General features: G+C 36.9%; 1 protein-coding gene across 1 annotated transcript in view; it reads left to right on the top strand.

Annotated features, from left to right (window-relative positions):
• Nucleotides 1–20,023, top strand: part of LOC120527329 (terminal uridylyltransferase 7-like) — a 118,915-nt gene that overhangs the window by 90,888 nt on the left and 8,004 nt on the right. The window contains exon 26 of the mRNA XM_039750608.1: nt 5,334–5,602. Coding sequence (XP_039606542.1) covers nt 5,334–5,602 — 269 coding nt within the window. The remainder of the gene's footprint in view (nt 1–5,333; nt 5,603–20,023) is intronic.

The following is a 20,023-nucleotide window of genomic DNA, read 5'->3' as shown; positions in this document are numbered from 1 at the left end:
TTAATGCAGGTGCGGCACTTTTTGAATTTTTATTCATTTTAATACATTTCTGTAATCTATCAATCTAATTTTCAGCAGTAATCAAGTAACATATTTCTTTATAAAATGTCACAGGTGGGTTGTCATTTGGAATTTTTGAAAGTTGTCTTTAAACATCTGCCAATTTCGTTAATACATTTTAATCATGGGTTTCAGTCCTAAAAAGTGAAACAAAAAAGCAGTAAGTGTCTTGACAGATAATTTATTGCTAAAATTTAAAGGAATCACTGTCCAGCATTAAAATGGTGTTAGGTATATCTAGTTGAATTAATCCAAGTCTCCGAAAAACACAAAATTTCACTGTACCTGTATGCTTCATGACCCACTGTAAGAGCAGACAGTTCATCCATCTTATTTGAGAGTGATTGAACATTGCCTGTTACAATAGATGGCAGACCTAAATCTTTTTTGCTTTACTTTTTTTGACATTCCAGCATGTCATCCTCCCGGTCTTCACACAAAGAGTTCTTCTGACATAGTGAAACTGAGTTGCTTAAGATGTCATGATCGCAGCCTAATAACTGTTTAACTGTATTTAATACACACGGCTTTTATTTTCTCAGTGTCTCTTACATGTCTAGGTGTTGCAGATATAAGGTAGCCTCCTGGTCCTTTTTGCGACCCCTCCCAAGTTCACAAAGGGTACCTACAAAGGGTAGGCAAGACAAGCTGGTGCCTAAGTTCACATTGTACACTGATCATCAAGTAAATTTAAAATCCAGTAATCAATTTTCTAGTGGCTACTATCAGTGACAACCCAAAAACCAGATCAAATTAATCTTAAGACTAGTAACTAGAAAAACAAGTTTGAAAGCAAAAAGAAAAACAGAACACAGAGGTTCTGTAAAAATGCAGTTGCTTAAACAGCGGCTGGATGTTGCCTTACCACTTTGGCTGAAGGGGAACTCATTATAAAGCTCTATAAATTTATAGCATTCCTTTGAGCAATGCAGTTGTCTCATTCTGTTACTAAATTTTCACCTCTTTTTATCCAAAACCTCATACGGTGGTGGGAGTCATTGTCCAGGATAGTAAGCAGCTTCTACCACTTCCTCCATTGATTCCAGCCTGACTCCCAAGATTGATCTAGCCTTTTTAATCTGTTGGCATCACCTGCAGTGATTTCATTACTCCCAGCACACTACCAAATAGGAAATGTCCTAGCCTCTACAGAGTGGTCTGCATACACCAAACACCCTCATCCTCCCCAGGAAATAGAGTCAACTGACCCTTGTATACAACTCAATTCAAGCCTGATGTTCATTCTCCCTGGGGCATTCATACAGTGGCATGCAAACGTTTGGGCACCCTTGCTTAAAAATGTCTGTGAATAGTTAAGTGAGCAGAAGATAAACTGATTGCCTAAAGGCATAAAGTTAAAGATGACACATTTCTTTTCAGTATTTTATGTAAGATTAGTATATTGGTTTTGTTATATACAACTGTATGGTGAAAGAAAGGAAAGGAGCAACATGTAAATGTTAGGGCACCCCAAGATATTTGGGGTCTCATATAACTTTTACCAAGGTCTCAGACCTTAATTAGTTTATTGGGGCTATGGCTTGCTCGCTGTCATCGTTAGGAAACCCTAGGCGATGCAAATTGCAAAGTTGTATAAATTCTCTGTCAGCAGCTGCATGGCACACTGAAAAATAAAATTGATGATTATGTTATTAAGAAATGGCAGTTTTTTAGTTAGTGAAGGTTAAGTTGAGGTCTGGAAGACCAGTAAAACTTTCTGAGTGAACTGCTTGTTAGATTACTAGAAAGGCAAATAAAAATACCCATTTGACTGCAAAAAAACCTTCAGGAAGTACTCGCAGACTCTGGAGTAGTGGTGCACTGTTCTACTGAACACTTGAACAAATATGACCTTCATTGTAGAGTCAGCAAAAGAAAACCTTCCTTGCATCCTAGCCACAAAATCCAGTGTCTGAAGATTGCAAGTGAACATCTAAACAAGCCTGATACATTTGGAAATGTTAAAATGTCCATCCATCCATTATCCAACCTGCTATATCCTAGCTACAGGGTCACGGGGGTCTGCTGTAGCCAATCCCAGCCAACACAGGGCGCAAGGCAGGAAACAAACCCCAGGCAGGGCGCCAGCCCACTGCAGTGGCCACAATGTGCAAAGGTAATTTTTGAAGAAAAAAGTGTGCCATATTCCAGGAAACAAGCACTTTTCCAACTATTAAGCATGGGGATGGATCAATCACGCTTTGTGATTGTGTTGCAACCAGCGGCATAGGGAATGTTTTGGTAGGGAGAAGAATGGTCCTACAACAAGATAATTTTCTGAAATACACCTTAAAATCTACAATGCAGTACCTCAAGAGGCTCAAGCCATGGCCCTCAGAGTGCCCAACCTAAACATCAATGAAAATCTGTAGATAGACCTCAAAAGTGCAGTGTGTGCAAGAATCCTGCAGAATTAGAAGCCTTTTGCAAAGAAAAATGGGTGAAAATACCCCAAGTAAGGAAAAAAAGACTCTTAGCTGGTTATAAAAAGCTTTTACAAACTGTGGTGGGGTATAACTAAGTACTGACTATGTAAGGTGCCCAAACTTTTGCTTCTAGGCCCTTATCATTTTTTTGTTTTTGTACTTGTGCATAATGGAAATAATAATGCAATCTTGCTTAAAATTTTAAAGAAATGTGTCATATTTAACTTTTTGCCTTTTGGTGATCAATTCGTCTTCTGCTCACTTAACTATTCACAGTAACAGACATTTTAAGCAAGACTTTTGCATGTCACTGTATGGGGTAAAGTGGCCTGGGTATAAGAACAAAGTTCTACCAACTATGACACCTGTTATCATGTTTTACTAAAGGTGATTTTTATTTATCCATCCAAAAATATTCTGTTGATGGGTTTTAGCAAGGTATTACAGGTATTTTTTGTGTGTTTTAATTTTTTTTTTATCTATACTAGTTTTTTGTATATTTACATATATAAAACAATATACTTAAATAGAATTGCACTCCTGTCCAGTAATGCATCAAGTAAATAAGTGAATCAGTTTTGATAGATTTGAGCCAGGAAGCCATAAGCTTAGCTAGCAATTTAACATCTCAGTTCATTAATGATGATAAATGGTAACTGGAACATAGTGCAGGATCTTTACCTTGTTTGAGAAAGAGTGATATAAAGGAGGAGTTTATTATTACACGATTTTATTCAACTTGCTCTCTCTGTTTGTTTAGGTCAAATTTTGCAATTTTTAACCCACTTTTACCAAACCGATTTCCTTCAAACTTTGTATGCATGCTGATCTCTGGTGACAGTGCAATGTTTCATTATTTTTGACCTAGGATCTGTATATTAGTTATGTCAAATGTAAATTTCTTGTTTCGTTATATTGTACTTTTAGTGAATACATATCTATATAGCACTTTTATCCAACACACACATATATAAATTAGTGGTGTTGGTCAAGTGGTTAGCATGATGTTGGATTTTTGATTAAATGACCTAAGGTTCAAAATCATTGTAGACAAATTAATGTAAAAAAAAAAAAAACATCATACTTGAATATGAAACTTAAGCAGCATTGGTCAGGTGGTTAGCATGTTGGACGTTCAATCAAATGGTCAAAGGTTTGAGACCAATGTATACAAACATTTTTTTTTTGTAATTTTACCACTTTTTGCATCATTTATATGGAAATTGAGTGGAATACTCTTTTTAGTGATTCAGTAATATTGGCTCAGTGGATAAAGTGTTGGGCTTAATTAGGAAAGATTAAAGGATTGATTCTCCAATAGACAAATGCACATTTCCAGTACTTCACACATGTAAGGTTTCACCGTGGTTTGGATTTTCTGAAATGAGAAATGAACATGAATGAATGTTAAGTTTCACTTTAAGATCATAGGTTCGATTCCACACTGTCGCTAATGTCATTTGTGTAAAATTACCTTCCCACCCAGGTCAACATGCCAAGGACTTTGTGGCATTAGGATGGCTACAAAATATATAAATAAAAAGTTTTAAGTGATGTCATTTTATTCAAAAATGCACAAAAAAGTAAACAAAAATATTTTTTTTCTACTAAGATTTTGTTGGCCATATGTGACTAAAATTTAATTTGTCAATTTTATACCGTAGTGAATCATTTTGCTATACTTTTGGTAACTTAATAAAAAGCAGCATATCTGACAATGAGGGCATTGATCATAGGTGAAAAGTTAAGAACAAAAGTAAAAAAAAACACTTAATTTTCTTGGGTTGGTTGGTAATCTTACAAGATTTTTGCTCGACTTGAAAAATAGAGGCTATCGAGTCACACCTGTACAAGCAAAGTGCTAACAACTTGCTAAGTATATCACCGTATAGAAAGTAATGTGTATAATACATTTTTAACTCTGCATGCCACCAAATGAAGGTAATTTAACTCCATTGTGGTTTGCATAATTTTGAGCTCATGTACTGGATCAGAAATATATGGGTGTGCATTTTCAAAATTATTCAGACATTTCTCCAGATCTTCAGCATTCCTGCATGTGGTACAAGCTAAATTTAGATCAAAAGTAATGGTCAGGTCTTGAATATGCCACATAGTAAGCAGCCAAACGTAAATTGGATCCTGAACAGTCTTTGTTTAAAGCTGTAAACTCCCCAAGTTTAGAGGGTGTTTATTTCATGAAATCTGCATTTTGCAGAAGAGAAGTGTTAAAATGGCAATAAGAATAAGGGAAGTTGGGAGAAAGAAATGGAAGAAAAAGCTGAAAGTAAATGCACTGGTGGCCAGACAGAGAGGACAAGGATTAAAGGGCATTAACTAAGAGGACTCAAGTTTAAAGAGGACCGTCAAGTCAGTGCCAGAGGTATTTTGAGTTTTGGAATGCAGTCCTGGCCTCTACTGTTTCAGTGAGAATTAAGGACTACAAAATAGGATTATTTTCCTTTTAATATTATTAACAATAAGATTGGGTGTGACTGTAGCAAAATCAGATTATTAATTATTTATTTAAATTGCACATTACTGGAATTAATGACAGGTGATCTTTTATTTTCTTACCCACGCTTGGCCAAAATTGTTACTTACTTACTTTTAATTTGTTGGTTTTGTAAAAGCACTCTTAAAAATGTTTATGAAGAAAGTCTGCTGAGAGCAGAATAGTAAATAATTAAATCCATTTCCTCTATTACAATAATGCTATAAAATGTTATACTTGGCAAATATTTCTATAATGTGTCTTCTATGGTTCACTGTTAATCAGATTTGCTTTAATGTTTGTGCTGTGTTCAAACATAACTATTATTGTACTCATTATAATTTTTTTTACAGATCAAGAAGGAGACAAGATCATAAAACACATGAAGATTCGAAATATCAGAGGCGAGTCTGTGATGCAAAAGAGTTGCACAATGTGGAAAGTCATTCCCCAAGAACAAGGCATGAGAAACAGAATTACGAGGCTGGACGTGAGAGAATTCCTCGACAGTCAGAAAACAGAAAAAAGCTAGAGGATAGAGAGTTTAGAGAAAAGCGCTGCTTCATTTGTGGCTCAGATGGACATATTAAAAAAGAATGCCCTCAGTACAAAGGCTTTGCAGGTATGGAAATGAAGTAATGATTTCCTTACAATAGAAGGTCTTCGTTGCTAGCTATCCTTTAAGTAGTAGTAAGAGTTAGACTGGGCATGTTTCTGGGTACTACTAAAATGCACTTACTGTTTTTTCTTGCCAAGAACTGACTGTCAGTATATGCACTGTTTGAAAAAAAGTCTTTTACTGCACTGAGAAAAAAAAAATGATTATAGCAGTACATCAAAAGATCAACATACCTATTTGAGCATTCAGGAACAATTTAGCAAGGTGGTCGTACAGTAGCAACATGCTAAGATGGACTGATTTGGCCTCTCTATCCCCAATACCTTCCTCTGGCATTCTTAGGAAATACCCAGTCTCTCCCAGGACTGTTGTGAAGCATAATCCCTCCAGTATATCCTGAGCAGTGTTGTGTTATGTAGTCAGGTTACTTTTTAAAATAATCTAACACAGTGCTTATTTTATTGAAGTAAAAGTAATTGCGTATCTTAGAATTTAAAAACAGGTACGAGTTATTGTGTTACTACAGAAGGCTATTCCCACCACTCAAAAAAAAAAAATGATGCGTTATTTCGCAGAAGTAATTCCCTTGTTCTGAGGATGTGGCCTGCTGCTTTTGGTGTAAATTCTGCTTATGTGCGCTTCAGGCGTTTGGTGATAGCTAAGGAATTGTAGCGTGCAATTAAGTGAAAAGATTAAAACAAAATTTATAATTATGCATTTAATCCTGAACCTGCTGAGGATTGCATTTAATCATACCAGTTTAGGGTCAAAAGGAGCCAATGATTATCTAAGTATCAAAATATCTAGTTCTTATCTAGTTCTAATCTAGTTATTTGTTGTAGATATTTTGAAAGAGCGTGATCATGTGGCGCTGCGGCCATTGTTCATTGCACATATCTTCAGGGGCTCAGGGTAGGGATTAAAAAAGAGGATAGATGTTAATTTTTTCAGAGCACATGAAGGACTAAATGGTTTTATAAAACACAAACAAGTATCAGGCAGCAGGGTGGACCAAGGCAATTCAATGCAGCTTTTTCAGGCCGAGTGCTTATCAGCAAACACTACTCCCTGGCCTAGTGCGGAACCGAGTCCTAGTATTGCTGTTCTGGACAAAGTTTTTTAGGATTTAATTACAACATTCATGAGGGTCAATTAAGGACTATTCTTTGTCTGATCCCTCCTTTAGATCAGTTGGCTTTTCCAAATAGCAATCAGATTTAAGAAAATAAACATGTTTAACAAAGTCAACCAAATATTAGTTACATACAAAGCAAACAGAATACAAAGTAGTAATAATTGCAGAATTTAAACACTAGCACTCTCTGAATGGCCCTTGCAGATGTATTGACCCTGTATTCCAAGAAACAACATAATATTTTGTAACTTATCTGGCATGCCATTGTAATTTTGAAAAAATCTGAGATGTTCTGAATTGCTTACATTTTGGCATGGACAAGGTATGTATATGAGCACAAAAAAGATGTATTACCTGTTTGGGTAGGCTCCAGCCTCCCTGTGACCCTGCTCAGGATAATTGGGCCTGGGAAATGATTTGATTGATGATTATTTTAGGGTGGGTTAATAGGCTGTGACCTCTAAATCCTTCCACTGATGTTATAACATACAGCATAATTAAGACTGGCCATATGAAGAATTGCATTGTCACAGTGCCCCAGTTCAGCTACTAAAGCCACAGCAGAACTGCTTGAAATGTCACCTATCTAATTACTTAAAGAATATGGTTCAAAAGAATGAAAACACCCTATAGTCACTAATATTCTGTCTTCATCCTCTTCTGTAGCTATTCCCATTTTTATATGGGGTTCCTATTTTTTTAACTAGACCTCTCCAATAGAGGTTTTGGCAAGATTTTTATGGCCAGATGCATTTTCTAACACCAACCCTCCCATTATTCTAAACCAATTATGTTAATTTCTAAATTAATAAATTATTAAAGCATGAGCTCACAATGGTGTAGTCATCAGCAATCACTCAGACAAAATCTATTGTATTGTAAAAGACAATAACACATCTTATTTGTTGGTGAAACTTACTAAACTCTCATTTTCCTCCAATATAATTTTATAAATAGGTGGTTTAAGGTATTTCACAAATAAAGCAAGTTCATGAGATAAGCAGAGGTAACTTTCTTGGAATGTTTGTGTACTTTTTATTCACACATGTCAAATAAACCATATGCGCCAGCTATTAAGCACAAAGGGCTTCCTTTTTACATCCACATGATAGGTACCCACTGATACAGAAAGATGTGTTAAATGTGGAGTGTGTTGGAAGTTTGAGAAGAGGGCTAGAGTGGAAGAGAGTGAGTGCTTTAATGGAAAACAGGCTGTCCAAAACAAAAGGTATCTTGCGAAATAGGAAGACAGCATTTAAATGTAGAGTGCTTTATGATTTTGAGAGGAGTACTAGAAAGACAAAGAGATGGACTGAGCGAGTGCTTTAATGGAAGGGATGTGAAAGATGCACCATGATTCTCCAGAAGACTGTGTTTAAATGCAGAACATATGATTAATGGAAATGGTAAAGTGATTCATAGTCAGATGAAAGCATAGTATTGCTTTAAAGTAGAGAGCAACAGTGTGTTAAAGAGGTGCAGCAGAAAAAAAAAACAGTGTTGCCCCTCATTTAAAGCAGTATTTAAATGTAGAATGCTTTGTGATTGAGATAGAAGCAACTACAGTGGTGTGAAAAACTATTTGCCCCCTTCCTGATTTCTTATTCTTTTGCATGTTTGTCACACAAAATGTTTCTGATCATCAAACACATTTAACCATTAGTCAAATATAACACAAGTAAACACACAATGCAGTTTTTAAATGACGGTTTTTATTATTTAGGGAGAAAAAAAATCCAAACCTACATGGCCCTGTGTGAAAAGTAATTGCCCCTTGTTAAAAAATAACCTAACTGTGGTGTATCACACCTGAGTTCAATTTCCGTAGCCACCCCCAGGCCTGATTACTGCCACACCTGTTTCAATCAAGAAATCATTTAAATAGGAGCTGCGTGACACAGAGAAGTAGACCAAAAGCACCTCAAAAGCTAGACATCATGCCAAGATCCAAAGAAATTCAGGAACAAATGAGAACAGAAGTAATTGAGATCTATCAGTCTGGTAAAGGTTATAAAGCCATTTCTAAAGCTTTGGGACTCCAGCGAACCACAGTGAGAGCCATTATCCACAAATGGCAAAAACATGGAACAGTGGTGAACCTTCCCGGGAGTGGCCGGCCGACCAAAATTACCCCAAGAACGCAGAGACGACTCATCCGAGAGATCACAAAAGACCCCAGGACAACGTCTAAAGATCTGCAGGCCTCACTTGCCTCAATTAAGGTCAGTGTTCACGACTCCACCATAAGAAAGAGACTGGGCAAAAACGGCCTGCATGGCAGATTTCCAAGACGCAAACCACTGTTAAGCAAAAAGAACATTAGGGCTCGTCTCAGTTTTGCTAAGAAACATCTCAATGATTGCCAAGACTTTTGGGAAAATACCTTGTGGACTGATGAGACAAAAGTTGAACTTTTGGAAGGCAAATGTCCCGTTACATCTGGCATTAAAGGAACACAGCATTTCAGAAAAAGAACATCATACCAACAGTAAAATATGGTGGTGGTAGTGTGATGGTCTGGGGTTGTTTTGCTGCTTCAGGACCTGGAAGGCTTGCTGTGATAGATGGAGCCATGAATTCTACTGTCTACCAAAAAATCCTGAAGGAGAATGTCCGGCCATCTGTTCGTCAACTCAAGCTGAAGCGATCTTGGGTGCTGCAACAGGACAATGACCCAAAACACACCAGTAAATCCACCTCTGAATGGCTGAAGAAAAACAAAATGAAGACTTTGGAGTGGCCTAGTCAAAGTCCTGACCTGAATCCAATTGAGATGCTATGGCATGACCTTAAAAAGGCGGTTCATGCTAGAAAACCCTCAAATAAAGCTGAATTACAACAATTCTGCAAAGATGAGTGGGCCAAAATTCCTCCAGAGCGCTGTAAAAGACTCATTGCAAGTTATCGCAAATGCTTGATTGCAGTTATTGCTGCTAAGGGTGGCCCAACCAGTTATTAGGTTCAGGGGACAATTACTTTTTCACACAGGGCCATGTAGGTTTGGATTTTTTTTCTTTCTAAATAATAAAAACCATCATTTAAAAACTGCATTTTGTGTTTACTTGTGTTATATTTGACTAATGGTTAAATGTGTTTGATGATCAGAAACATTTTGTGTGACAAACATGCAAAAGAATAAGAAATCAGGAAGGGGGCAAATAGTTTTTCACACCACTGTAGATCCAGAGAGTCTAAGCAAATTAACGGTAGGGCTACACTTTGTAAAAATTTTAAGCCAAAAAAACTTACTCCTTAGTCCTTGAAAGCCGCATTTTAATGCAAGTATATAAAACATACCTGGTACTGCATTTAAATGCAGGCACGTAACACATACCTGGTGCTATTATTCCATCTGGAATGCAAGCGTGCCATATTTATTAACCATTTTATACTGTAGGAAGCAAGTCAGAATTTGTGGAAGATGTGATTTCAAGGTCGATCTTGTGCAGCAGGAAAAACTTGAGTATTGAACATATCCTTGTTTACTGTTCATTTTAGCAGCACTAGGTGGGAGGTGGTAACCACTCCATATCACAGGACACACACACTCACACCCAACTTTACTCTTGGAGAGTCTATTTAAGTTTGCCATTTGTCATAATATGCATGTCTGTTTTAGTTTGACCAGTCTATTTTTATCTTTAGTTACTAGATATTTGAGAATGGAGGATGCACTTATTTGAACAATACATAATATTGTGTGTACTTTTAATTTTAATGACGGCACAGTGGTAGCGCTGCTGCCTTGAAACAAGGAGACCAGAGTGCATATCGTAGGTACTCCCTGTGTTGAATCTGCATATTCTCCCTGTGTATGTGTGTGTTTTCTTTTCCCCAATTCAAAAACATGCAGGTTAGGTGAATGGCAGTGCTAAATTGGCTTTTGTGTGTATGTGTGTGCTTTCAACCCATCAGATAGTGCCCAGCCCAGGGATTTTTACTGTCTCGCTTCCAGTGCTAACTGGGATAGGCTGCACATTCCCTGTCATCTTGCTGAGGGTCAGCTGCTTTGGAAGATGGATGGATGGATTGATAGATCATATCTTTTAAATATTTTAAACACAAAACACTTGCATTACTTAAAATGAGGCGTGTGGGGCCACGGTGAAAAAAAAAATACGGACACAGCGGGAAAAAAAAAAAGACTAAATGTCGAGATTAAAGTCGACATGCTGACTTTATTCTCGACATTTCCACTTTATTCTCGCCATTTACGTCGAGATTAAAGTCGACATGTTGACTTTATTCTCGACATTTCCACTTTATTCTCGCCATTTATGTCGAGATTAAAGTCGACATTTACACTTTATTCTATTGTTTATTTTGTCAGTAGAATGTCGCAAACTAAACATCTTAAAATGAATGTTCAATTTACTAGATTTTCTCAAACCCCTTCATTAATTATTGTAGCACATTAAATGCTTTATATTAAGCGTTCCCCGACCCAGTTTTTAATCTCTATGCGCTTCTTCAACTGACTTCCTCTTGCACTGTGAGGCGCAGACAGCGATCGCCGCACATTGACTTCATGATGTTCCTGCTCTAAGAACATTCAGAATACTAAGAGAAATACTTGATATCTTCTTCACGATGAAATGCAATAAGGCATGTATTAAACATGGGTGGCGGGGGGCACGGTGGCGTGGCTATAGAGCTGCTCCCTTGCATTAAGGGGTCCCCAGTTGTATGTTCAGTGTAGTACAAAGTCCCAAAAACTGGATATATGAATGGGTATCGCACAGGTTTAACTTAAATATTGTGTAAATATTGGGCTTGGTGGGTCGGAGACACGAACACAGGATTAAATGGATGTTCTTCTGAGGGGGCTTTCTTTATTGCATGCGTGCTGCCTCTATCTGACGTACTAAACCTCCAGTTTCTATCCTTGCTTTTTCTTTCTGCACATAACCAATCACCACAAGATAAAGCGTCTTTGTGAAATTAAAACAAGTTATAAACTTAGACCTCGGAGTTTTCAGAACTTTAAATTATTAAAGCATGTGGGGGCACGGTGCTTGCTGGGATGGAGTTTTCAGAAATTTAAAAAATCTTCATTATACATGCTTAATTATGCCATCCATTCAGGGTTGCGCCCATCCCAGCAAGCATCCTGTGCGAGGCAGGAGTAAATCCTGAATGAGACGCCAACACATCGCAGGGTGAATACGTGCAACATATAAAGTAGCAGGGTCAATAATACATAACAAAACCCCACATCCTACATGTCTTTGAAAGGAAACTGAAACACGCCGAGTAGACCCACCAGAAAAACATGTAAACTCAAGGCAGGGAACACCCGGGACCCCCTTGCTGCTGCGAAGCAGCAGTGAACCACCACGCCACCGTGCCCCCATATGCTTTAATACATTTTAAGTTCTGTACATTTTTGAAAACTCTGGGGTCTAGGTTTATAACTTGTTTTAATTTCACAAAGACGTTTATCGTGTGGTGATTGGTTATGTGCAGAAAGAAAAACAAGGATTGGAACTGGAAGTTTAGTACGCTAGATAGAGACAGCGCGCATGTAATAAAGAAAGCCGCTCAGAAGAACATCCATTGAATTCTGCGTTCGTGTCTCCGACCACCACATCACGAACCCAACATTTACACGATATTCCAGTTAAACCTGTGCGATACCCATTTATATATCCAGTTTTTTTGGAGCCTCGTCACACTTGCCATAAAGTTCACTACACAGAACATACAACTGGGAACCCCTTAATGCAAGGGAGCAGCTCTATAGCCACGCCACCGTGCCCACCGCCACGCATGTTTAATACATGCTTTATTGCATTTCATCGTGAAGAAGATATCAAGTATTTCTCTTAGTATTCTGAATGTTCTTGGAGCAGGAACATCATGAAGTCAATGTGCGGCGATCGCTGTCTGCCTCACAGTGCAAGAGGAAGTCAGTTGAAGAAGCGCATAGAGATTAAAACTGGGTCGGGAACACTTAATATAAAGCATTTAATGTGCTACATTAATTAATGAAGGGGTTTGAGAAAATCTAGTAAATTGAACATTCATTTAAAGATGAAGTTTAGTTTGCGACATTCTACTGACAAAATAAACAATAGAATAAAGTGTAAATGTCGACTTTAATCTCGACATAAATGGCGAGAATAAAGTCAGCATGTCGACTTTAATCTCGATGTAAATGTCGAGAATAAAGTCAGCACGTCGACTTTAATCTCGACGTAAATGTCGAGAATAAAGTCAGCATCGCCGAGAATAAAGTCAGCATGTCGACTTTAATCTCGACATTTAGACTTTTTTTCTTCGCTGTGTCCGTATTTTTTTTTTTTTTTCACCGTGGCCCTAATACGCTTCCGTATAAATGTGATTGATTGATAGAGCTTTATTTGTGCCCATAGGGAAATTTTGCTTTTTACAGATGCTGTTTAAATAAATAAATACGTAAGAAAATAAATATACACAAACATTTTGGTCTGAACACACACTGAAATGACTATAAAGCAACAAAATTCAAAAGAAAAGTTCTGACTTTGTTGACTCAGTGGTCCTCTCTTGAAGTGATCTTACCAGCCCAGCACACCACAGTATAGCAAATTGCACTGGCGTAGAGTTATAGAAGATGTGGAGGATGTCACTTCACACATTAAAGGAACGCAGTCTTCTAAGGAAAAAGAGCCTGCTCTTCCCTTTTTTATATAGTTTCTCTGTGTTCTAAGACCAGTCCAACCTGTCATTAATGTGGACTCTCTACATCCACTCCTTGAACAGTGACTAGAAAAATTGGCTCTTTGGTACAGGGAAAGTCAATAACTAGTTCCTTGGTTTTGCTAATGTTGAGATGCAGACAACTCTCTTTGCACCAATAAAAAATCTTCTCCACCTAACTCCTATACTCTGTTTAATCCCTTTTATCAATACACCCCATAAGTGTAGAATCATCTAAAAAATTTCTGCAAGTGACATGACCTGGTCTTATATTTATATTCCAAGTTGTACAGAGTAAAGAGAAAAGGAGACAAGACTTTTCCTTGTGTTGCTCCAGTCTTGCTCACATCCATATCAGAAACACAGTTCTCGAATATCACAAACTGCAGTCTACCCAACAGTCCATTATCCAGGAAATCATAGACTCATCCACTGTATATCCCTGAGTTTACCCCTTAACATAGATGGCTGGATAATATTGAAGGTGCTGGAGAATTTAAAAAGCATAATCCTCACAATGCCAGCTTTACCCAGGTGAGAATAAGCCTTTTGGAGCAGATAGGCTGAATCCACCACTCTAGTCTTTGTCTTATAGACAAACTGTTATGGGTCCAGGTGGTCTGCCACAAGAGGAATCATATAGTCCAGGACTAGTTTCTCGTGTGCCACTGGTTTGTAGTCATTAGGTGAAAAGGTGCCTGCCGTCTTTCGAACAGGAAGAATGCAGCATGTTGTCCACACCAGTGGCACATTCTGAAGGATTAGGGGCAGTCTGAACAGGTGACAGAGGACACCATAGGCCAACTCAAGGGCTGACTCCATCTGGTCCTGCAGCTTTTCCTGTGTGTAACTTCCTTGGTTATCTTCTTACTTGGTCTTCAGTTATGGACAACCCACGCTGATGGCCAGATGTGGACTTGCCACTGGCCATTCCAGTCAATGTGGAAGGTGTTGTTGATGTAATAGGGATGGTGTTGGGGGACTGGACATTGGAAGATGATGGTAGTGGTAGGGAAAATCTATTTAAAAATTAGTTGTCTTAGCTTTGTCCCCATCCCCTTCTAGCACCTAAGTTCTGGATTGCTTGAGTCAAGTAATTATACCCAGTCCATTCCAGACATCCTTCATGTTATTCTGAGTGAGTTTTTTTTTTTCTATTTTAGCTTTGTAAGCATCATTTCCTTCACTCAGCTTTTTCTTTGGCAGTGACTCGCTATATAATGGAAAAAAACAGTAATAAAAATATTGTTTCAAATTTGATCCAGTTTGTTTTGGAGCACCTCATAATTTGAAAGCTTTTCTGCATGTTGCTTTATTTTCAGTCAAAATATAAATATTATTTTCCTTGTCCAAATTAAGCCATTTAATTTGCCTATTATTTTGAAGAAGGTCTGCATTAGGAGTGTTCCAGCCTTCTTGCACATTTACACTACTCTTTATCTTATTTGGTCACAGGTTTTTAGTATTTAAGCTGTTAACAGTCTAGCATGCCTGTTTAGGAAAGATAATTAGAGAGTCATTTTGGTTCAGCAATGTTTGTAATTTGTCCATCTTAACCAACTTATCTCTCCCTTGCAAAAGTCAGTCTCTCGTTTCAAACAATTCAAGTAGCATAGCAAATTTGGTTTGCAGGAAAGGCCTAATTAGAGAAAATTGCCAATATCTTTTAAACCTAAATGAAAAATAAAAAGCCAAATGAAATTTTCTAACACTAAAATATAAATAGCAGTTGACATATATAGTATATTGTCATATCGATTTTATTATTACATTTAAAATGTAAGAAAATAAACATGTTTTAAAAGTATTAGTAGTTTGTATATAATTGAAATTAAAATAAGTTTTTATTATCCTTGTATTTAACTTCTTTTTCTAATTGGAGAGAAAATGTTAATTGATATGAAAGGGGGGAGAAAAAAAAACTGCCAGCTACATGAAATTCATTTTTTTTTTTCATTCAGACTTGGAATCCTGCAAAGTTTTTCAGTAATGGAAAACTTTTTTAGGACCAAACAAGTTTATCACCAACGAAAGATCCTATGACCTGTTATTTTTCTTTCCTGAAAGCAGCTATGTTAAAGTGACATCAGAATTAGAATTCAGGTTTATGTGTTAGTGATGGCATATTGAACCACCTAAAATAGATGCATGAAGAGCCTGTCCTGAAATGTAGAAAGCACCTCAAGTGTTTCACTACACTCTACAGTTTCCTGTTCAACAGAGCAACCTTGCTTTCGAAAACCTCTTTTGAATCTGAAGTAGTTCTAACGTAATTTTATAAATGTTTTATTTATTAGAAAGCATAATTTCCTTATTTAATTAGCTTTGTTTGTAAGTAAAATATGTAATAATAAACGATAAAACAAAAACTATTTTTATTTATTTATTTAACATCAAAGATGTCCCCCTTAAAGGTTTTCCTATGTAGTATCTGGTGTCTATATAAACACAGGGAATTCCAGTTTCTGTATTACAAGAAGGGGCCTGAGTTGCCTCGAAAGCTTGCATATTGTAATATTTTTAGTTAGCCAATAAAAGGTGTCATTTTGCTTGACTACATTCATAATACCTAACACAGTACAAAACGCTAGTACTTAAAACAAAAACTGAAATATACAAATTATTAAGGAGTACACTACCAGTCAAAAGTTTAAAACATCTCAGTTTTTTCAGTTTTTATGGAAGTGAATGCAGTTTAATGCGTCATGAAATCAAGGTATAGAACAAATAAACAATGGCAAATAAAAAAGTTTTATTCAAATTTTTGGTTCATTCACAGTAGCCACCTTTTCCTGATATAACAGACAAATGCACACTTTTCATTCTTTCTTTAAGAGAAATCAAATATTGGTCATAAAGATTTTTCCAACACTGTTGCAGAAGTTCCCATAAATGTGTTATACAGTACAGTATTTGTAGGTTGCTTTCCTTTCATCCTTCTGTCCAGTTCATCACAACTTACTCTAATGGGGTTTAAGACTGTGCTGGTCAGTCTATGTTTTGAAGTGTACCTTCTGACATAGCTTGGAGGTATGTTTTGGGTCGTTGTCTTGTTGTAGGGTGCACACCTGACCTACTAGACACAAACCAGAAGGTATTTTGTGGTGTTGCAAAATGCTGTGGTAACCCTTTTCATTCAGAATGTCAGTCAGTCTGTGCAAGTCACCAATTCTGCCTCCAGCAAAAGAACCCTGGACCATCACACTTCCTCCTCCATGTTTGACATTTGGTGTCATACACTAATGAACCATCCTTTCACCAACTCGATGTCGTACAGTCACCCAACAGATGAGCCAAACATTTCAAATTTTTGAAAGTCCATAAGACTTTCTTACAGCCTGTAGTAGTCCACCGCCAGTTTTTCAAGGCTCTGTTTGTCCTTTATGGAATGGCTTTTGTACTGCCACTCAACTTGTCAAACTTGCAGAAAAAAGTCTTCTCTTCACAATAGAAACTAAGGCTTCCTTTTTTCAACCACTTTTAAGCGGTGCTTGAAATGCTGTGTCTCATTTCATTTGTTAATTATCTCTGGAATATAGTCCATGTAGTACTTCAGAAGGCATAGTAACACACTCTGTTCAAACTCTGCTTTAAGACATACAGAGGGTTTTTATCAAAAGAAGCTGGGACACTTGTGCAAATTGATTGCTTCAACTTGCAAGATTTAATTTACTTTAATTGCTGCAGAACATCTGTAGATGTGAAATGTGTGTTTTTTTTTAGTTATTGGTAACCTAAACTTTAAAATTAAACCTCTGGCACTTTACTGCTTGCTTTTTCACCTTTTTAGGCCATTCATTACATTTCAGCTGATTAAATTTGAAGAAAAACTGAAAGAACTGAGGTGTTCTAAAACTTTTGACTGGAAATATATGCAATGTTTTTTTAATGAAAACACTCTGTTGCGTATCACTAATTTGCTGTGTTATTTTAGTAGTATTTATATACAAATGTTTGCATTAGAACGGAAACATCAGCAATATTTTACTGTTTTTTTTTCTGAAATCATCAACTAGATTATTTTATGTACAATAGATTTTCTTTCCTAAGCATTCTCATACTTGAATTTTGCTTTTCACTGTTTGTCACTGCTTTTTATAAAAGACTTTGAGTGCGGTAAATAGCATTCGTGGCAGTTCTAAGAACTGAAGAAAGTAAGAACACCTGCTTTTATTATTCTGAAGAGAAAATGCTCGATGTTAGGAAAGCTGTATGGAAGCACAGTACTGAGTAAGTGGGTTACACTGGCTAGTTGTCTTATATTCTTTTCTGTCCTTTTGTTGACTATCTCTTGCATTTATACAGTGTAGGTGTTCTCTGATACTTTGAGCACAGCATACTTGCTTACTTGGTTTGATTCAACAGTAAGAAGAGAGGGCTGCTTTTTAAACTTAGGGAAATCTTCATTGTAACAATGCATGATTAGCTTCCATCATATTTTCAACTTCTAGTTATGATGTATTTTGTACAGAATTGCTGCAATTTTCAAAAACTCTGTAAATGCCAAAATAGTATTTAACTTGTACTGAACTTTAAAACATTACCTAAAGCAGCTTTTAGTGGAAAAAAAACTAAAACCAAAATAAGTCTATACAGTATTCATCACAATTACTTAATGAGGCAAAGTTAATAAAACAATCAGAGCTGGACAAATGTTAACACCTAGCAGTATATAATTTCAGGGAACTAACAAGGGGTATGGCTGCCCTTTGCCATATTACAATGCTTTATACATATGCTGGTCTACACAAAGTTGAATATTGCACCATTCATCAAGAAGAAAAACCTCCAGTCCTTTAATGGGAGATATAGGTGTAAATCAACTTCAGACTTTATTAAAAATATAGATTAAGGATTAATGTGCTTTATCATTCGTTTTAGTGCTATTAGCTATTAAAATCTTATTCCTTGAAGCAGCTTAAAAGATCGTCATTTATTTTAGCATAAGGGCTGTTGGGTCTTTGTTTTCTGCAGCCTGCTTGTCTTTTCATTTGCTTTGTTTTGAACTTACTGTGAGTCAAGGATGTTGTGTTCTCTGAAGGAACTGAGCAACCAGACTTTTGTTTAAAGAACACAGTTGTATAGGCTTCCGACTGACAGAAGACTAAACAAGCTTCTACAGGCATTCACACCCCTTTAATTTTAAGAAAACTAAGTAAGCTCTCACTTTTGCACATTAACTTATAAGCATTTTAGGTGGTATTTAAATTTATACCTTAAGTGATCAAGTTAAAGCAAAATGCATTGTGATTAGCTAGCTCAAGCTACTTGTATATAAGAGTTTAAGAGTTAATTATTAAAGACTAGGTTTTTTTTCTCTCTTATAAGAAGATGCTTGTGAGCCTAAGGCCCCCTGCTTCCATTCCCAGCTGCTCAGCCCCTGGCAAGTCAGAGACTTGTGTGCAGTTGCATCAGCCTGTGTCTGCAGGTTTTCAGATTAGCACACATATGTGTTTTAGACAGCATTTAAGATTATATGTCAGTGTTTCTTAATGAATCATTATAATAGTATATCAAGTTACAGCAAAATGTATTAACCTAGCTAGCTTTAAGCTTTGTAAGAATAATTGTTTAAAGGCTTGTGTTTTTTCTTTCTTCCAAGCAATCAGGAAGTACCATGTTTGTCTGCTCAAGGCCGTCAGTAGTTTGGCCCTTATCAGTGAAGCTGTGTGCTGTCGCTTACTGATACAACTACCTATGATTTTAGCCTTAAGGGATGTTGGTGCAAGTAATTATTAAATGAGCAGACCAGTTTTCACATATGGGTTCCCCTGATTCCAACTTAATGATGAGAATTGTTTAACCAAAAGGCTATCAAACAGCACAGAATTAGGAACGTGAGAATTGAGGGGCTGTTGGGTGATGCTCACCTCTAGGTGGCAAATACATCCTTCAAGCCAAAGCAGCTGTTATGAGAGAGTGTAGATTGAAAATTAGCTGGGCAGCGTAGATGACAAATGAAGTGATGAATTGGATTGTTAATAAAAAGAGTATGATGGAGGAGATGATGAGAAGAAAGATGAGATTTACTGGGCATATGTTGAGGGAATCAAATTGTAACATAGCCCAATTAGTGATAGAGGAAGAATGGGACGGAATTAGAGACAAAGAAAGACAAAGAAGAATGTAGAATGATAATATGAAATAAGGATCAGCACTGAAACAACTGAGGGAAGCAAAGTAAAAGACAAGGGGAAGTGGAAAGCTGTGGTTGCCAGCCTTCAAATCGAAAAATGCACATAAGAACAATACGGGAGTTCTTGGAAGATATTTGAGTTCATCCTGATCGTCATGAATTCCTGAGTTAGTTTAGTAGTATGCCTTAGGACATTATCATCCTGGAATATTGGAACATCATGTGGGAACAGTGTTTGCATCGTGGGGTTTACTTGCTACTGCAAATTGCCCTCACTTTACTTAGCTTTTACACATCCATATAAATCAATCATTGGACCTAATGATTCCAGCAAGATGGCTGCATTTATCATTACGGATCTCCCACCACATTTAACAGATATTGTGAGCAGTAAACATTGTTTGGCTTTCCCCCAACATAATCCCCCTTTAGATATATAGTAGGAAATAAGACATTGCTTTTTTCCATTTCC

Source organism: Polypterus senegalus, chromosome 4 (assembly GCF_016835505.1).
Source record: "Polypterus senegalus isolate Bchr_013 chromosome 4, ASM1683550v1, whole genome shotgun sequence".
Taxonomy (NCBI): Eukaryota; Metazoa; Chordata; class Cladistia; order Polypteriformes; family Polypteridae; genus Polypterus; species Polypterus senegalus.
This window is presented reverse-complemented; position numbering and strand designations above follow the sequence as displayed.